Genomic DNA, 19322 nt, shown 5'->3' with positions numbered 1-19322 from the left:
TTTGTTTTTTCCAATAATTTATATAGATTTTTCTTTTCCCATCTATTTCCATTATTTTTAAATCTTTTATGCCCTGCTAGCCTTTCCACCCCACCCCCACTAGAGCTATACCTTGAGTGCCCTACCATCCATTCTTAATTAGCACATTCGTTTAGATAATATCACCAGCTTCAATGCCTCTGTGTTCTTTTGTCTGTGACATCTTTTGATTATCTGCTCCTATCACTGCTTGCTTGTTCCTACAACCACCAACCCCCCCCCCCACCCACCCCCGCCCCGCCACCTTAAACCAGCTTATATTTCACCCCTTTCCTAAGATTCACTCAGTTCTGTTGAAGGGTAATGAGGACTTCAAACGTCAACTCTTTTCTTTTCCGCCGATGCTGCCAGACCTGCTGAGTTTTTCCAGGTAATTCTGTTTTTGAGCAGGAGGTTTCCTTGCCCATGTATGACTTGAGAGACTTCACCGGGTCCGGAGTCGATGTTGAGAACTCCCAGGGCAAATCCCTCCCGATTGTATACCATTGTGCCGCCACCTCTGTTGTCTCGGTTGGACAGGACATACCCAGAGATGGTGAGGGTGGTGTCTGGGACATTCTCTGTAAGGTATGATTCTGAGAGTATGCTTAGGTCAGACTGTTTTTTGACTAGGCTCTGGGACAGCTCTCCCAATTTTGCCACAAGCCCCCAGACATTAGTAAGGAGGAACTTGCAGGGTCAATAGGACTGGGTTTGCTGTTGTTCTTTCGGTTGCCTAGGTCAAAGCCAGGTGATCCCTCCAGTTTCATCTCTTTTTGTAGACTTCATAATGGTTTTATACAACTGAGTGGCTTGCTAGGCCATTTCAGAGGGCACTTCAGAATCAACTACATTGCTGTTGGTCTGGAATCATATGTATGCCAGACCAGGTAAGGATGGCAGATTTCCTTCCCTAAAGGGCATTAGTGAACCAGATGGATTTTTACAACAATCAACAATAATTTCATGGTCACTATTTCCAAAGTCAGCTTTTTATTTCCAGATTTATTAACTGAATTTAAATTCCACCAGCTGCCCTGGTGGGATTTGAACCCATGTCCCCAGAGCATTAGCCTGGGCCTCTGGATTACGAGTCCAGTGACATTATCTTTATGCCTGTGCCTTCTCCAATGATGACCTGAAACACACTGTTCATGAGGGTGGTGGAAGCAGAGATGATCAATGATTTGAAAGGGGAAATTGGATGGGCACATGAAGGATATAAAAATACGGAGTTATGGGATAGAGTGGTGGAATGCAACTGACTGCATTGCTCCAGTGTGCTGGCATATACACAATGGCCTGAATGGCTGTAAATTATGGCTCTATAAAAAGGGACTGTTTCAAAGTGATGTCAATTGTGTCCTTTCTGATGCAGTATGCGTTATTTTTTGACTAACTTACAATTTTTAAATGCCTTGTACTTGAGTATTGACATTTTTGCCATGCATTGAAGTGACTGTCAGCACTCACTTGACAGACTTAGGTTATTGAAGAGACAAACTGCCTCTTATATATGTGCAAAGGGAGACATCTATTCTAAGTATACTTATTCCTGAATGGAGCTCAGGTTGTAAATACTGTCAACTGAGGTAAATTTATCTATGCTGCACTCAAAGGGAGGCAAGGTCAGAGCATGCAATACAACAACACAGCCCTGATTCTCCCATCCATACTCAGTGTAAGCAAGGAAACTTACCTACAGAATCTGAAATGTAGCAAAACATTTTCAAGTTACTGAGACGAAAAGTTAAATTGCACGGAGTCAGTGTTGCCACCACCACATTTGACAAAGTAGGGGATTAAAGGTACATCACTCATTATGAACCTGCATTTTAGAAGTTCAGCAGCATTGATTTTTGGTGCTATTTATAGCCAGAATTCGTTGCCAATCATTTTGAGTCACAAGGTTTCAGATTCAAGTCCCAATCCAAGGCTTCAGCACAAAAATCCAACTCAACACTCTAGTGCAGTACTGAGAAAATACTGTACTGTCAGAGGTGTGCTCTTTCCGATGAGACACTAAACTGATGGACCAACTGTCTGCTTGGGTGGATGTAATAAAAAGATCCCACGGCACTGTTTCGAAGAGCAAGGGAGTTATCCCCAGTGTCCTGGCCAATATTTAACCCTCAATCAAAATAACAAGAGCAAATTATCTGGTCATTATCACATTGCTGCTTGTGGGAGCTTGCTGTGCACATTTTGGTTGCTTCATTTCCTACATTACAACAGTGACTACACTTCAAAAATTGCTTCATTGGCTGTAAGGTGCTTTGAGATATTCAGTGGACACGAAAAGTGCTTTTACGTCACCATAGCCCATAATTCCTGTTCATACCTTACTTCAAATATTGCTTTTTTGCCTACATGCATGCATCTAAATAGATTTATAGACATATTTGCAGACAAACCAGAATTTAATTTTGTTACTCTTTGTGTTACAATAGTCTAATAAAGATACAGAAGCCTTAATGTCCTGAAGCCAGTCCACTTACCCAATGAGTGAAAAAGCTCCGTCATTTTCGGATGGTCCCAACAGGTACTCTGAGTCTGGTGGCTGGATAGAGAATGCACAGAAATCAACATTAAATCCATAAGTTTACGCTGGAAAATTTTATAAATTTTTCTTCCAAATATGTATCTATCAATATAATGGAGTTGAAGCCAACCCATTCAGGAATGGAATCAAGAAGCACTTTTTCCACACAAGAGATAGTAGAAATCTGGAATTCTCTACCCTAAAAGGATATGGATGCTGGAATGTGTAAAACTGAGGTTGATAGGTTTTTGTTAGGTAAGGGTATCAAGGGATACAGAACAAAGGTGGGTAAACAGAATTGAGGTACAGAGCAGCCATGATTTAACTGAAAGCTCTACTGCTGTTCCTAGAGAGAGTTCCTGTAAATATTCGCATGAAAAATTCAAAGCCATCATAGAATCATAGCATGGTAATGGTACAGGTTAACTGCATGCCTAACCTTTGCAAGAGCAACTCAGATAATCCCACTCCCCTGCCTTCTCCCCATAGCCTGGAAACTTTTTTCTCTATATGTGCTTATCTAATTTCCTTCCACAAGTCTCAATTCAATCTGCCTCCACTGCACTTTCAAGCAGTGCATTCCAGATTCTAACCATTCACAGCATAATTTTTTTTCTTACATTATCATTGGTTCTTTTCAATGTCCTCTGGTTCTTGACCTTCTGCCAATGGGAACAGTTTCTCTCTCTATCTACGATCTCTAGACTCCTCATAATTTGAACACTTCTATCAAATCTCCTCTCAACCTTCTTTTCTGTAACAAAAACAACCCTAGAACAACGCTAGCTTCTCCAATCTATCCATGTGAAATCCCTCATCACTGGGAGCATTCCTGTATCCTCTCTAAAGCTTTCACATCGTTCCTAAATTGGGGAAATGGACACAATACACCAGTAGGTCAAGCTAGAATTTTTATAAAGGTTCCTCATTGTTATAATTCAGGAAGCCAGTTAGTGAAGTATGGTACTGGACTCAATCTTTATTCAGCTTTACATTTGTTTACAGAGTGAAACATTACAAGCTTACACTTTGTTACTAATGAGACACTTTATAAGGTGGTTATGTTTTAACAGTCTCTTTTAATTTAAATTAGACAGAATGTCTTGGAATAAGAGATGTGTAATTTAAACTCTGACCAGAGAAAGGCCCATGTGATCTGGTTGCTATGGAGATAGAAACTCATACCAAAACCTACTGAAAATCAATGCCAGTTTTTACACCTTGACACAATAACCCACAGTAAAGGAACAGCTGCCTTTTGAAACATAGGCAGATAGAGAGAGGGAGATGCTGCTGGGTCAAGAAGCAGAAGCTACTGCTGAGAGAGAAGGAGAGCAGGATACTTGTAAGAACTAATTTTCTGGTCAAAGAGACAGGACATGTGGAGATTTAAGGGCCAAGGAGTCGTCGGAGTGGGCCTTACTGCAAGTCAATTTGGGGGTATTCAGATGACTGAGGGAACTGCCTTTCAAAGGACATTGGAAGACTTATCCTGGTGTGGCAGGGAGAAAGGAGCCTGCTGAAAAGCCAGGAAGAGTATGGGATTTAATCGACAAGGCTACACATCTGCTGAGAGCATGGCATAATATACAAACGGATCATAAAGTAGTTTTGGTCGAGTTAATTAGTTAATGGGGAAGTATCTTTTCTGCAGTTTGGTATATTATTTGCCTATTGAGTGATGTTTAGTGCCTGTTGATTTCAGTTTTTTTACAGCGACCGACAGAATCGCACAACACAACTTCACGTATTAAGAATTTTAACTTTATGACCCATTTGTACGTTATGCCATGCTCTCAGCAGATGTGTAGCCTTTTAGTCCTTCTCCTGAGTTAAAACAAACAAGATTTCACATTTACTTTTGCTGTATTCAGTGAGAAGTCAACATTGCTATGTTCAATGCTCAGGCATTTCTGGAAAGAGAAGACCTGTCTGCCTAAATTCAGTGCCATTTGAGAAAACTGCTACAAAACTGCAATGGCAAAAGTAAAGCTGGAATGCTTTATTGCAGAATGTGTTCATGGGGAGGGCTTTGGAAGTGTACTCATCTCTGTCAGGCAGATCACAGAATCATAGAACTGTTATGGTGTAGGAGGAGGCCATTCGGCCCACCGTGTCTGAGCATTTTAAATTAGTGCCAATCTCCTGTCTTTTCCCTGCAACTCTGCACATTGTTTCCACTTTAAATAATCATCCAATGGCCTCTTCAATGCTTCAATTGAACTTGACCCCACCACACTTTCAGGCAGCGCATTCCAAACACTAACTACACGCTGTGTGAAAAAGTTTCTCTCATCTCACATTTGCTTCTTTTGCAAAACACTTTAAAACTGTGCGCTCTGGTTCTCGATCTGTTTAAGAGCAGGAACAGTTTCTCACTATCTACTCTGTCCAGGCCCCTCATGATTTTGAAAGCTTCTATCAAGTCTCCGCTTAGCCTTCTCCTCTCTCAGGAAAACAGTCCCAACTTCTTCAATCTTTCCTCATAACTGAAGTATCTCATCCTTGAACCATTCTTGTAAACCTCTCCCGCATTCTCTCTGGAGTTACAGTCTGGTGACTACGATACAGTGAATACTGCTGTTCTTAATGCCTACAAGTTAATACTGCAGGCTTAATGACAGAAATTTAGAAATTTAAGGAAGAAACAAAGTCTAACTTTTGTAGAATTTGCTAGAGAAAAGGAAATGATATTTGCTGATGGCCCACAGTGCCTCATGGATGCCCACTTTGAGTTGCTATAGCTGTTTGAAATCCATCCCATTTAGCAAGGTGGTAGTGCCATACAACATGATGGAGGGTATCCTCAATGTGAAGGCGGGACTTTGTCTCCACAAGGACTGTGCGGTGGTCACTCCTACTGATACTGTCATTGATGGATGCATCTGCGACAGGTAGATTGGTGAGGACAAGGTCAAATAGTTTTTCCCTCTTGTTAATTTGCCCACCACCAGCTGCAGACTCAATCTAGCAACTATGTCCTTTAGGACTTGATCAGTAGTGGTGTTACCAAGCCATTCTTGGTGATGGTAATTGAAGGCCCCACCCAGAGAACATTCTGTGCCCTTTCCACTTTCAGTGCTTCTTCCAATTGATGTTCAACACGGAGAAGTACTGATTCATTAGCTGAGGCGGTGGTGGGGGTGTGCAGGCAGTAGGTGGCAATCAGCAGGTGGTTTCCTTGCTCATGTTTGACCTGTTGCCATGAGACATCATGGCATCCAGAGTCAATATTGAAGATTCCCAGGGCAACTCCCTACCAATGTATATCACTGTACTGGCACCTCTAGTGTTGTTGAAACAGGACATAACCAGGGATGGTAATGGTAGTTTCTGGGATATGGTCTATAAGGTATGATTCCGTAAGGATGACCATGTCAGGCTGTTGCTTGACTAGTCTGTGAGACAGCTCTCCCAGTTTGAGCACAAGCCCCCAGATGTTAGTAAGGAGGACTTTGCAGGGTCAATAGGGTTGGGTTTACCATTATTGTTTTCGTCGTCTAGTTCGATGCTAGTTGGTCATCCTGTTTCATTTTTTTAAGACTTTGTAGCAGATTGATACAACTGAGTGGCTTGCTAGGTAATTTCAGAGGGCATTTAAGAGTCAACCACATTGCTGTGGGTCTGGAGTCACACGTCAGCCAGACCAAATAAAGAGGACAGATTTCCTTCCCTAAAGGACATTAGTGAACCAGGTGGGTTTTTATGACAATCATCAAAGATTTCATGGTCACAATTACTGAGTATAGCTTTTTTTAAAATTCCAGATATATTAATTGAATTTTAATTCCACCAGCTGCCATGGCGGGATTTCAACCCATGTCCCCACAGAATCAGCCTGGGCCTCTAGAATACTGGTCCAGGGGCATTACTACTTACACCCCATCTCGCCCTGATTTTATTCCCCTATATTCTTAGAGATACAGGATCAGCCTGTCACTGACGTTGGCAGGTGGCGGGACTTCCCTCCAGAAAAGTCACTAAATAAAAATGTATTGATACGGGGTATTGATGTGAGTCGTTTACCTGTTCCCATGTATCGAGTTAATTTAAAATGTGGTTTAATTAACAACCCTGCAATTGTGGGGGTTGTTGCTAATTTGCCCACTGATGACATAGAATTTTTATTAGGCAATGACTTGGTTGAGGTTAAAATATTGCTGTTGCCAATGGTTCCGAGCAACCCACTGAAACTGTGGAAACTGAAGTTGTGCAGGGAAATTTAAGTTATTTAAAAAATTCATGTCTTGCTGTAACCCTGCTGTGAGAATTACTGTTTTAACTAAAGGTGTGTCCAAAGAGTCAGAAACTCAAATTGCTAATGTTAAAATGACATTGAAGCACCAGACTGGAAGTATCCTTTCAAATGGGGCACTTAATCGGTGATAGGTGCACAAAAGACATACAGCCAGTGGGTTCTCTGTTCTTGCATTCTCTTCAGAATTGTCCGCCCATTCCTGTCTATCCTCCGAAAGTCTATCACTAGCCTCCTCACAGTTCACAATTCGATGCAGCTCTCTGAGAAGTAATCTAGTCAGTCCCATTCCCTTGCTCTAGCCCCATAGCAAGTTAATTTCCCTAAAGTGCCCGTACAATTTCCCTGTGAAACCATTAATGGACTCTGCCTCCACCACCCTTGTACACAGCAAGTTCAAGGCCATTACCACCTGTTACATAAACAGGTGCTTCCTCACATTCCCCTGCATCTCTTGCCCAAGGCCTTAAATTTGTGTTCACTGGTCCTTGTACATAAACGAATGTGGACAGCTTTTCTTAGTCCACCTTATCTAAATCTTGTATACCTCTGGCAGTGTTAGCATGTCAGTTGGAATACAGTTGTATGGACTGGCATCCTCTCGTAAAGAAGTTTTGATTGATTGAATTATGCCATTCTATGCTCATGTTCGCTCTTTGCCAGCCTTATTTTCCTCTTCACTTCCCCTCTCAAATTTATTGGCCCAGTTTTTGAAGAATTCACCTGAAATGAGTCATGTACCAACTTTTTTCCTGTTTTGTTATATTCTCTATCTCCCTCGTCATCCAAGGAGCCTGGCTTTGCTTCCCCTAGCATTCCCTGTTGGAATGTACCTACTCTGTACTTGAAACATGTTGTCCTTAAAGATCACCCATTGTTCTGTTACAGGTTTTCCTAACAGTCTTTGGTTCCATTTTACCCTGGCTAGATCCCTCTCATCCCATTGAAGTTTGCCCTTTTTCAATTTAGAAGTTCTACTTTAGTTCTTTGTTCTTCTTCATTACTAATTTAAACCTTATGGTGTGATAATCATTCTTGCCCAAGCGCTCCGCCATAATTAGTCCACTTGATCAATCTCATTCCTCTGCACGAGATCCTACAATGCCTCCTTCCTAGTTGGATCGAGAACATACATAAGAAATAGGAGGAGTAGGCCATTCGGCTCCTCAAGCCAGCCCTGCCATTCAATTAGATCATGGATGATCTGCCCCTGGCTTCAACTCCTCATTCATGCCAGCTCCTCATAGCCTTCAACTCCCCAATATTTCAAAAATCTATCTACCTCCTCTTTAAATACTTTCAGTGATTTAGCCTCCGCAACTCTCTGGGGTAGAGAATTCCAGACATTCACTACCCTCTGAGAGAAGAAATTCCTTCGCATCTCAGTTTTAAATGAGCTTTCCCTTATTCTGTAACTATGTCCCCTAGTTCAAGATTCCTTTACTAGTGGAAACACTTTCTCAACATCTACCCTGTCAAGCCCCCTCAGAATTTTGTACATTTCAATAAAACCAACCCTCATTCTTCTAAACTCTAATGAATAAAGGCCTAACTTGTTCAGCTGTTCTTGATAAGTCAACCCCTTCATTTCAGGAATCAGCCTAGTGAATCTCCTGAACTGCCTCTAATGCCAGTATATCCTTTCTTAAACAAAAACAGAATTACCTGGAAAAACTCAGCAGGTCTGGCAGCATCGGCAGAGAAGAAAAGAGTTGACGTTTCGAGTCCTCATGACCCTTCGACAGAACTTTCTTAAATATGGGGATCAAAACTGTACACAATATTCCAGGTGCGGCCTCACCAGCATGTACAATTGTAACAAGACTTTCCTATTTTTAAACTCCAACCCCCCTAGCAATAAAGGTCAAAATTCCATTTGCCTTCTTAATTACTTGCTGCTCCTGCATGCTAACCTTTGTGTTTCATACACAAGAACACCCAGGTGCTGCACTTTTTTGGAGTCTCTCACCATTTTAATAATAGTCTGTCTTTTGATTCTTCCTGCTAAAGTGTATGACCTCACACTTTCCTACATTAAACTCCATATGCCAAGTTTTTGCCCACTTACTCAACCTATCTATATCTCCTTGCAGATTCCTTATGTCCTCAGCACAACATACCCTCCCACCAATTTTTGAATTGTCAGCAAATTTGGATACATTACACTCTGCCTCCTCCTGCAAGTCATTAGTATAGATAGTAATTAATTGAGGCCCTAGGACTGATCCTTGTGGTACTCCACTAGTTACGTCTTTCCAACCTGAAAAAGACCCATTAATCCCAAGTCTGTCTTCTGTGTGTTAACCAATCCTCAATCCATGCTAATACATAACCCTCAATACCTTCAGCTCCTATCTTGTGCAATAACCTTTGAAAGGAAGTTCTCCTGAACATGTTTCCAAAATTTGCCCCCCCCCTCCTTTCCCCTTTGGCTAACATAATTCATATTGATATTTGAGTAATTCAAGTCCCCACTATCATCACTCCATAGTTTTTGCACCTCTCAGTGATTTCAGTTTCAGAAACAGCGAGAATGTGTGTGGGGACAGCAGCTTCTGGAAGAGTGCTAGGGAAAAGGGGTAGCAGCTTTAGAGACAGTGAGAGAGCAGGTAATGTACAAGCTGGATGATTTGTACCTCAACAGGGCCGGGACAAATATCCTTGCAGGGAGGCTTGCTGTTGGGCAGGAGAGTGGGAACCTGAGGTTGAATTCACATGGAACAAAATTAGAAATGGAAACAGAAGGCAGAAAATCAGTGAATGAGTCTGAAAGGCAGAGGAAACAAAGGTTAGAAAATAAGAGTTTGACAGTGCTCAAGAGTGTATACTTCAATGCAAGGAGAGTCTAGCAAATAAAGCAGACGAGCTGAGGGCACAGAAACGCAGCAGTATAATATCACAGCTATTACAGAAACATTGGCTTAAAGGGGGACACGAAAGACAGCTCAATGTTCCTGGTTACAGGGTTTTCAGATAAGATAGAGAAGCTGATAGGTTATTGGGGGTAGGTGGGATGCAGATTTGAGGTTACTATCAGATCAGCCATGATCTTGTTAAATGGCGGAGCAGGCTTGAGGGGCCTGCTCCTTGTTCATATGTTCGTACTTATTGTTCTACTTAAACCAATTGAATATTTTTGATTTCCCAGCTCCTAGTTTAAAATGAATGCCCTAGTAGGTGTGAATTTATCAAGTTCTAAAGTTATATTCATTGAATACTGAGATCGAACAATACACACCTACTTGTGTCATATTTTGCCAGTCAATTTAACCTTGGTGGTGGGAAGCTTCTCAATGATAATTTGGGACAAAATTAAAAGTTACTTAGGCAAATGTGGATTAATTAAGTAAAGACAGCATGGGTTTGTTAAGGGAAAATCATGTTTAACTAACTTGCTGGAGATTTTTGAGGTAAGAGAAGGCTGATGAGGGTAATGCTATTGATGTGGACTTCCAAAAGGCATTTGATGCAGTGCCACACAACAGAATTACGAGCAAAGTTAGAGCTCATGGAATAAAAGGAACAGCAACAACATGGATACAAAATTGACTGAGTGATAGGAAGCAGATAGTAGTGGTTAATGGATGTTTTTCAGATTAGAGGAAGGATTATAGTGGCATTCCCCAGGGTCATTATTAGGATCTCTGCTCTTCCTGATATATGTATTCATGACCTAGACCTTGGTGTACAGGGAACAATTTCAAAATTTGGGGACGATACAAAACTTAGAAGTATGGTGAACTGTGAGGAGGACAGTGTAGAACTTTGAAAGGACATGGGCAGGTTGGTGGAATGGGTAAACAGTTGGCAGATGAAATTTAATGCAAAAAAACATGAAATGATTCATTTTGGCTGGAAGAACACAGAGAGACAATATAAAATAAAGGGTTCTATTCTAAACGGATTGCAGGAGCAGAGGGACCTGGTGTATGTGTGCATAATCGTTGAAGGTAGCAGGATAGATTGAGAGAGCAATTAATGAAGCATACAGCATCCTAGGCTTTATTATTAGGGGCACAGGGTACAAAAGCAAGGAAGTTATACTAAACTTGTACAGAACACTAGGCCTCAACTGGAGCATTGCATCCAGTTCTGGATGCCACACTTTAGGAAGGTTGTGAAGGCATTAGAGAGAGTGCAGAAAATATTCCCGAGAACGGCTCCAGGAATGAGGAACTTGTTATGTAGAATGGAGAAGTTGGGACTATTTTCCTCCAAGAAGGGTGAGAGGAGCTTTGATAGAGGTTTTCAAAATCATAAGGGGTCTGGACAGAGTAGATAGGGAATAACTGTTCCAACTGATGGAGGGATCAAGAACAAGAGGGCATAGATTTAAGATAATTGGCAAAAGAAGCAATGGTGACATCAGGAAAAACCTTGTCTCACAGCAATTGGTTAGGATCTGGGATGCACTGCCTGAGTGTGGTTGAGGCAGGATCAATCTAGGCTTTCAAGAGGGAATTGGATTATCTGAAAAGTAAGAATGTGCAGGGCTACTGGGAGACAGTGGAGGAGTGGCACTAGGTGAATTGTTCCAATGGAGAGCCAGTCAATGGGACAAATGGCCTCCTTCTGTGCTGTAACCATTCTGTGATTTAAGGCCTCATCTCTATTATTTAAACTTCACCTTTCTGAGAGCAGCTAATGTATTTCTGTCACAAACTAGTAGCACGCTTGCCTCTGAATCAGAGGTCTGTGTGCTCAAGCCCTAGAATGAAGCATCTTATCTAGGCTAACATTTCAATGCAGTACTGAGAATGTTGGATTGTGGAAGGTGCCATCTTTCAGAGAGGAAATTAAACTGAGGCCCCTCTATTAATAAGAGTTCAGATCAACTTAAATGTTGGCACGTGTCGATTAGAAAGAAATACTAGTGACAAACTAGTCTACTTTAAATTTTGCATTTGGATGTGCTCTGTATTGAATCTTACGATTAACCTCTTCACCCGAACTAAATAATTAATAAAGTTACCTTAGACTTGGTGGGTCTAGACTCTGCTCAAAAGCATCATGTAAACCAGGCTGCAGGCACAATGCAATATCAAATATCCTATAAATCAAAGTACTTTTTAAATGTTGGAATATGTAAGCCTTTCTAAAAATATCATAGTTCCATTTATTTATTATCTAAATTGTATTTATTGTATGCAGAGGAACAATTTGTGTTGTAAAGAGAACCCCATTTGCAAAGAAACACTTTAATAGAATGAATAGAGTTTAATTTTCAGCTGGCTGCAGGGGCCCTTCCCCCAGTTCACAATCACAAAGTCCAGGTGACAGCAGCAATGAAAACACTTTAAGTGATGGACTGGTGAGATTACAAACCCTAGAGACTGTGCTGCAGTTAAAATCTCTCTCTCCCTCTTCTAATTAAAAAACTACTGTGGAAACAGCATTATTTATTCTACATTTGTAAAACATTGAGATCTCAGATGCTCGCGGACGATAGCAGTAGAAATGATGTTTTGAGTTCAGTCACTGAACAAGGGTCATCATCAACTTTGATGTAAATAAGTAATGCAGAATTGAAGCTTTTCAACCTTGTGAATAAAAAGCATCTGACCTTTTATAGCAACTTTCCATGATAAACATTTCTACTTGAGGTTGATTAATTATGTTGACAATCACTGAGAATCATCGACTGGTTTGAGCTCACTTCCAATACATGCTTAGCTCTATTAGCATTAGTAGTGATAAAATTAAACTATCCCTGAGCTTCTAACCACTGAAGCTGGATCACTCAGCTTCCCTTCCGGGCTCCCATGTTAAATGGCATTGTTAACGGTTCCTACCTTTCAGGTACAGTCCCTCTCTGCTCTGTGGTATGTCTAGGGCCTCGGGAGCCACTAACTCATGCTCCTGTAAATTCTCATAATCTCACATTGTTGATACTAACATGTTTTTGCCTTCTGATTTAGAATTTATCCAATAACAGAGTAACAGTCCGTTCCAAATCTCTAGGCTCAAGACAAACTAGTAAACAACAAACACAAACAGAACTGTGATTCCCATGCTTCAAGGGTCAGAAAGCCAGGGCTGCCTGTGGATCAAGAGCTCTGTTTGGACACATCTGATGCAACAGACTATGGAAGCAGAACAAAATATTTGGCATAGAAAAATGCCATCAAAGCCCATGGCTATTTGGGAAACTACAGAAAACGCATCTACGAAAAGATCAAAACACATGGTGCTAACAATGCACAGTAAGGACAGAACTAAGCAGAAAACTGCAATCTGCCAGGGAGGGTGCAATTACAAGTCTGCTTTAAAATCATCAAAATTGACAAAGTATCAGAGTAGTACCTACAACAACATCTCTTCAAGCCACTCATACAGGGGATAATACAATTCCACGTCATGACCTCCTTAAGCAGTAGCTTTCTATTCTTTTATTCCTTTACTCTGAATGATGGTGGCTCCACACAAGGTCTTCTTAATCATTTCTTGCTTATTTTATGGCACAGTCCAACAAAAAGAAAATCCTTCAGGATACTTTCATTAACTCAAAAGCTGTCATTAAAAAAAGGCGGGCTGGCACTATGAGGCAAATCAGAAGCTACATACTTCAAGGGAAGATACTTCCTCTAATCACAGCCTCGTGTTTGTGGCATGCTTGAGTCTGCATGTTAACTTGCATTGCTGTTGTGGTGTAGAATAGACAACCAGTTTTTTTAAATGATGATTTTAATCATCATGACAGCTTTCTAATTTACTGTTGAACACTGGAGATAAACAAAAGTATTGGCTGAACAAGCAGTCCTATTCTTATTTCATAGATACATCTTTCTTCAGGGGAAAGCAACATTTTGGTACATTTGCAATTTGGGAGATTATCACCTTTCTTTAATGTATGCCTTTCACGCTTTTGTAGCTTCTAAATACTCTGATCCACAGTTCACTAATCTATTAAAATTTCTTTTTCAGTTATTATACATGCTAGATTGCTGTGCAAAAAGACATTTACACCTATGATCTTTAAGTTCCATAATATACCTGTAAAATATGAGAATGATTAAGAAATCTTTCCATAAAAATTGTAATGATAGATAATATTTGTATTTTGACTTTCAGTTGCTGTTAAATACCAAGATATTGCTACACTGGGGAAAGCCAGAGCAGAAGCAAGAGGTTAGCTTAACAACTGAGACATTCAACAGCAAACTTAACTCATCGTATCAGTTACATACATTCAGTTCTTCCTGGAATTTTAAACTTTAGAGTTACTGTTCTTCCATTTGAAATTTTGTAGCCTTATTATTTTTGCATCCATAAGTACATTAATAGTTTAAAATTTAGAAAAGTAACCACTTTCAAAATGATGAAAGGAGCTGAGAGCTTTTTTTTTAATTCATTCATGGGATGTGTGCTTCGCTGGCTGGGCCAGCATTTATTGCCCATCCCTAGCTGCCCTTGAGAGGTGGTGAGCTGCCTTCTTGAACTGCTGCAGTCCATGTTAAAACAGAAAGATTATTCCAATTGATTGGTGACTCAGTACAAAGGGGACATAGACTAAGGATTATTAATTCAAGAACAAAGGAGGAGGTTAAGAAGATATTTTTTCCTTAGAGGGGTGCTAGTAAAGGAATCGTTTTACTATACATGGCTATTGATGCAAAGGTTATAAAATTAGAGAATGGGATAAAAGTAGATAGTAACAGGCAATGAGCCAGATCCAGAAAAGGGTATGATGGGCTGAATGGTCTCCTTACATTGCAATATCTAGGATTTGATAAATTAATTCAAAGCAAATAATAAGATTGATTACTTGACCCACCATGTTATTTATATACAGCACAATCCTACATCATATTTTACATTCAGTTTTATTAGGAATACAGTCACAATACAAGTACAGAGTGGGGGCTTTAAAATACTTGGATTGAACAACCTGATCTCATTCTGGCAGCGCAATGATTATGATGCTGATTCAGGACAATGATGATAGTTCTACTAGAAGGCAGATGGGGCCTAATTAACATGAAAAATAATATGTCACAGCCTGATATTTCAAAATCTCACCTAGGCTGTTTGTGTGCCACCTTTACCCCCATGTCCCATGACGTTCAGCTGTCAACCACCTGGCCTCCTCCCCCAAAGAACCAGCTATGTCTGCTCTCCCTCCAAACTATCCATCTGCCTGCCCATCCCACACTGTCTGTCCCCTCCATCAAGCTGTCCATCACCCCACCCATATAGTCTGCCCACATGCCCAACAGTTTATCCATCTGTCTCGCCATCCTCCATGCTGACTGCCTGTTGCCAACACCCAGTCTGCCCATCTGTTTCCTCTCTCCACACGCTGTTTCTGTCTGCCTCCTTCCCCTCGCACTATCAGACTAGCTTTCCCCCTCCCTTACATTTTTTAGTCTCCCCTTTGCTTGAGCTGTCTGTCAACCACCTCCCTAAACTATCTGGCAATCCTTAACCCCACAGTCTGTCCACCTGTTTCTCAGATGTTGAGTCAGTACCTCTCCGCTACTCTACCTCTTCTCCTACCCGTTCCATGTGCCTGTCTACCCCTCTGCTGCACACACCACCCACCAAAGCTATCTGGTTTGTCCCAACCTCTGCCCTGTAGCTCCTTTCCACTGGCTAGGTAGTCAATATGGTCAGTTGTTGGGCAGAGGTTTGTAGTGGCTTTGCTTGGTTCTTCACCAATTATCAGGTTTCCCGCACTCTGCTATTATCAAGGCCCAGGTATAATGCAGCCTTTGACACAAGTTTCTCTATTTCCGGGAAAGGGTTATGCAACATATGAACATACGAAATAGAAGCAGAAGTAGGCTGCACCCTCAAGCCTGCACCGCCATTCAATAAGATCACGGCTGATCTGCCTGTGTTTGAGTCCTACATTCCCATCTACCCCCGATAACCTTCGACTCCCTCACCTAACATGAATCTATCTACCTCTGCCTTAAAAATATTCAGTGACCCCATGTCCATCGCATTCTGAGGCAGTGTTCCAAAGTTGCAGGGCCCCCAGAGAAAAATATTCAGTGACCCCATGTCCATCGCATTCTGAGGCAGTGTTCCAAAGTTGCAGAGCCCTCAGAGAGAAAAATTCTCATCTCTGTCTTAGAAGAGCGACCCCTAATTTTAAAACCTAATTTTGGACTAACCTATCAGAGGAAACATACTTTCCAAATCCACCTTGTCAAGGCCGTTCAGGATCGTATAAATTTCAATCAAATCACCCCAAATTCTTCTAAACTCCAGTAGAAACAAGCCCAGTCTGTCCAACTTACCCTCATAAGACAACCCACTCATTCTAGTTATCAATCTAGTAATCTCCTTTGAACCACCTCCAACACATTTACATCCTTCCCTAAGTAAGGAGACCAAAACAGCACACAGATTTCGAGATGCGGTCTCACCAATGCCCAGGATAACTGAAGCATAACATTCTTATTTTTATGTTCAATTCCTATTGTAATAAAGGATAGCATTCCATTAGCCTTCTTGATTACGTGCTGTACTTGCATACTAACTTTGTGTGACTCATGCATGAGAACACCTAGGTCCCTCTGCATCTTGAAATTCTGAAGTCGCCCTCCGGTTAATTCTCTTTTTTTTCTTCTTGCTAAAGTGAACAACTTCCCACATCACACTCCATCTGCCAGATTTTTGCCCAGTCACTCATCTTATCTATATCAATCTGCAAACTCCTTACATCTTCTTCACATAATACTTTCCTAGTTATCTTTGTGTCATCTGCAAATTTAGCTACCATGTCTTTGCTCCCCTCAGTGCAGGAACTCACCAAGGTTCCTTCAACAGCCCCTTCCAAACCCATGATCACTACCATCTAGAAGAACAAGAGCATCAGATAGATGGGAACACCACCACCTGGAAGCTCCCCTCCAAGTCACTCCCCATCCTAACTTGGAAATATATCACCATTCCTTCACTGACTCTGGGTCACAATCCTGGAACTCCCTCCCTAACAGCACTGTGGATGTACCTACACCACATGGACTGCAGCGGTCCAAGAAGGCAGCTCACCACCACCTTCTCAAGGGCAACTAGAATGGGCAATAAATGCTGGCCCAGCCAGTGAAGCCCACATCCCGTAAATGAATTAAAAAAAATCTAAGTTATTGAAGTAAATTGTAAAAAGTTGAGGCCCCAGCACAGAGCTTTGTGGGACTCGAATCGTCACATCCTGCCTATCAGACAAAGCCCCATTTATGCATACTTTGTTTTCTGCCAGCCAGCCAATCTTTTATCCAGGCGAATATGTTACCACTCTTACACTATGAGCTTTTATTTTCTGCAGTAACACCTTATCACGATTGTGGAAATCCAAGTATAATTCGTCCACAGGCTCCCCTCTATCCACCACACATTTAACCCCTTCTAAGAACTCTATTAAATTGGTTAAACATGATTTCCCTTTCATAAAACCATGCTGACTCTTCCCGATTATCTTGCGCTTTTCTAAATGCTCAGCTACAACCTCTTTAATGATCGACTCCAATACCTTCCCCACTACAGATGTCAAGATAACTGGCCTATAGTTTCCTGTTTTCTGCCTCCCTCCCTTCTTAAATAGAGGGGTTATATTTGCTACTTTCCGGTCTGATGGAACCTTTCCAGAAACTAGGGAATTTTGAAAAATTAACACCAACACATCAACTACCTCATTAACCACCTACCTCATTAACCACCTTTTTAAAGACCCTAAGCTGATGTCCATCTGGACCCGGAGACCTGTCAGCCGACAGCTCCATCAGTTTGCTCAGTACTGCTTTCCTAGTGATTGTAATTTCACCAAATTCCTCTCTCCCCTCCACATCCCATTTACAGCTATGACTGGAATATTTTTTGTATCCTCAATAGTGAAGGCAAAAGCAAAATATTTGTTCATTTCATCTGCCATTTCTTTACTATCTACTATTAATTCCCCATTCTCTCTCTCTCTCTTGAGGGCCAACACTCGCTTTACCTTCTCTTTTCCCATTTAAATACCAGCAGAAACTCTTGCTATCCACTTTTACATTTCTAGCTAGTTTCCTCTCATACTCTACTTTCTCCTGATTAACCTTTTAGTCATTCTCTGCCATTCTTTATGTTCTGACCAATCATCTGACCTGCCACTCATCTTTGCACAGTTATATGCTTTTTCTTTAAGTGTGATGCTTTCCCTAATTTCTTTAGTTAACCACGGATGGTGGGTCCTCCCTTTAGAATTTTTCTTTATAGTAGGAATATACTTATTTTGATTATTCTGAAACATCCCCTTAAATTTCTGCCACTGCTTCTCTATTGATCTATCCCCTAGCCTAGTATCCCAGGTAACTTCAGCTAGCTCAGCTTTCCTGCCCACATAATTACCCTTATTTAAGTTTAAAATACTAGCCTTAGACCCACTCTACTCCCTTTCAAACTGGACGTAAATTTCAATTATATTGTGGTTGTTGCTACCTAGAGGTGCCTTTACTCTGAGGTCATTAATTAATCCAAACATTACACAGTACCAAACCTAAGATAACCTGCTCTCTGATTTGTTCCAGAATGTGCTGCCCTAAGAAATTATCTCAAAAGCATTCTATGAACTTCTCATCCAGGCTACGACTGCCAATCTGATTTTTCCAGTTTATATGTAGCTTAAAGTCACCCATGATTATTGCAGTCCCTTTATCACAAGCACCCAATATTTCTTCTTGTATACTTTGTCCTACTTTGCGGTTACTATTAGGGGGCTTGTAGACCACTCCCACTGGTGACCTCCTCTTTCCCCTACTATTCCTCATCTACACCCAAACCCAATTCTACATCCTAATCTCCTGAACCAAAGTCATCTCTAACTATTGCACAAATGACATCGTAGATTAACAGTGCTACCCCTCCACCTTTACCTAGCTTCTATTCTTCTTGAAGGTCATATACCCCTCAATATTCAGGACCCAATCATTGTCATCTTGCAACCAGGTCTCTGTAATGGCTATCAGATCATACTTATTTACTTCAATGTGTGCTATCAATTTGTTTACTTTGTTATGAATGCTACATGCATCCAGATACAGAGCCTTCAATTTAGTCTTTTTGTTATCTTTATGACATCTAGTCTGATTCTTTGTGCATTCTTAGGTATCTTCTCTCTGTCCTTTCCTGCCATTCTCCGACCCTCATTTCCTCTCTTACCTTGTTTCTACTCTTTGATATACCACATCTTTCCAAATTTGATCCCTTGCCCCCACTATTTAGTTTAAAATCCTCTCTTACTTTCCTAATTATGCGGTTTACAAGAACACCGGCCCCAGCCCGGTTCAGGTATAGACTGTCCCACCAGTACAGCCCCAACTTTCCTCAGTACCAGTACCAGTGCCCCACAAACCGGAATGCACTTCTCCCACACCAGTCTTTGAGCCACATATTCATCTCTCGCATTTTATGTACCCTATGCCAATTTGCATGCGGCTCTGGTAATAATCCAGAGATTATAACCTTTGAGATTCTGCTTTTCAATTTAGTGCCAAGCTCCTCATACTCTCTATGCAGAACCTC

The 19322-nt window shown here is 41.1% G+C and overlaps 1 protein-coding gene across 8 annotated transcripts in view; it reads right to left on the bottom strand.

Moving 5' to 3' along the window:
- Positions 1-19322, bottom strand: part of utrn (utrophin) — a 664110-nt gene that overhangs the window by 147048 nt on the left and 497740 nt on the right. For all 8 annotated transcript variants that reach the window (XM_041182782.1, XM_041182783.1, XM_041182789.1 and 5 more), the window contains one exon: positions 2517-2578. In XM_041182782.1, coding sequence (XP_041038716.1) covers positions 2517-2578 — 62 coding nt within the window. The remainder of the gene's footprint in view (positions 1-2516; positions 2579-19322) is intronic.

The sequence above is a fragment of the Carcharodon carcharias genome, chromosome 2 (genome assembly GCF_017639515.1).
Source record: "Carcharodon carcharias isolate sCarCar2 chromosome 2, sCarCar2.pri, whole genome shotgun sequence".
In the NCBI taxonomy this organism is placed as follows: Eukaryota; Metazoa; Chordata; class Chondrichthyes; order Lamniformes; family Lamnidae; genus Carcharodon; species Carcharodon carcharias.
Note: the sequence above shows the minus strand (reverse complement) of the source record. Positions and strands in the feature narration are given on the sequence as shown.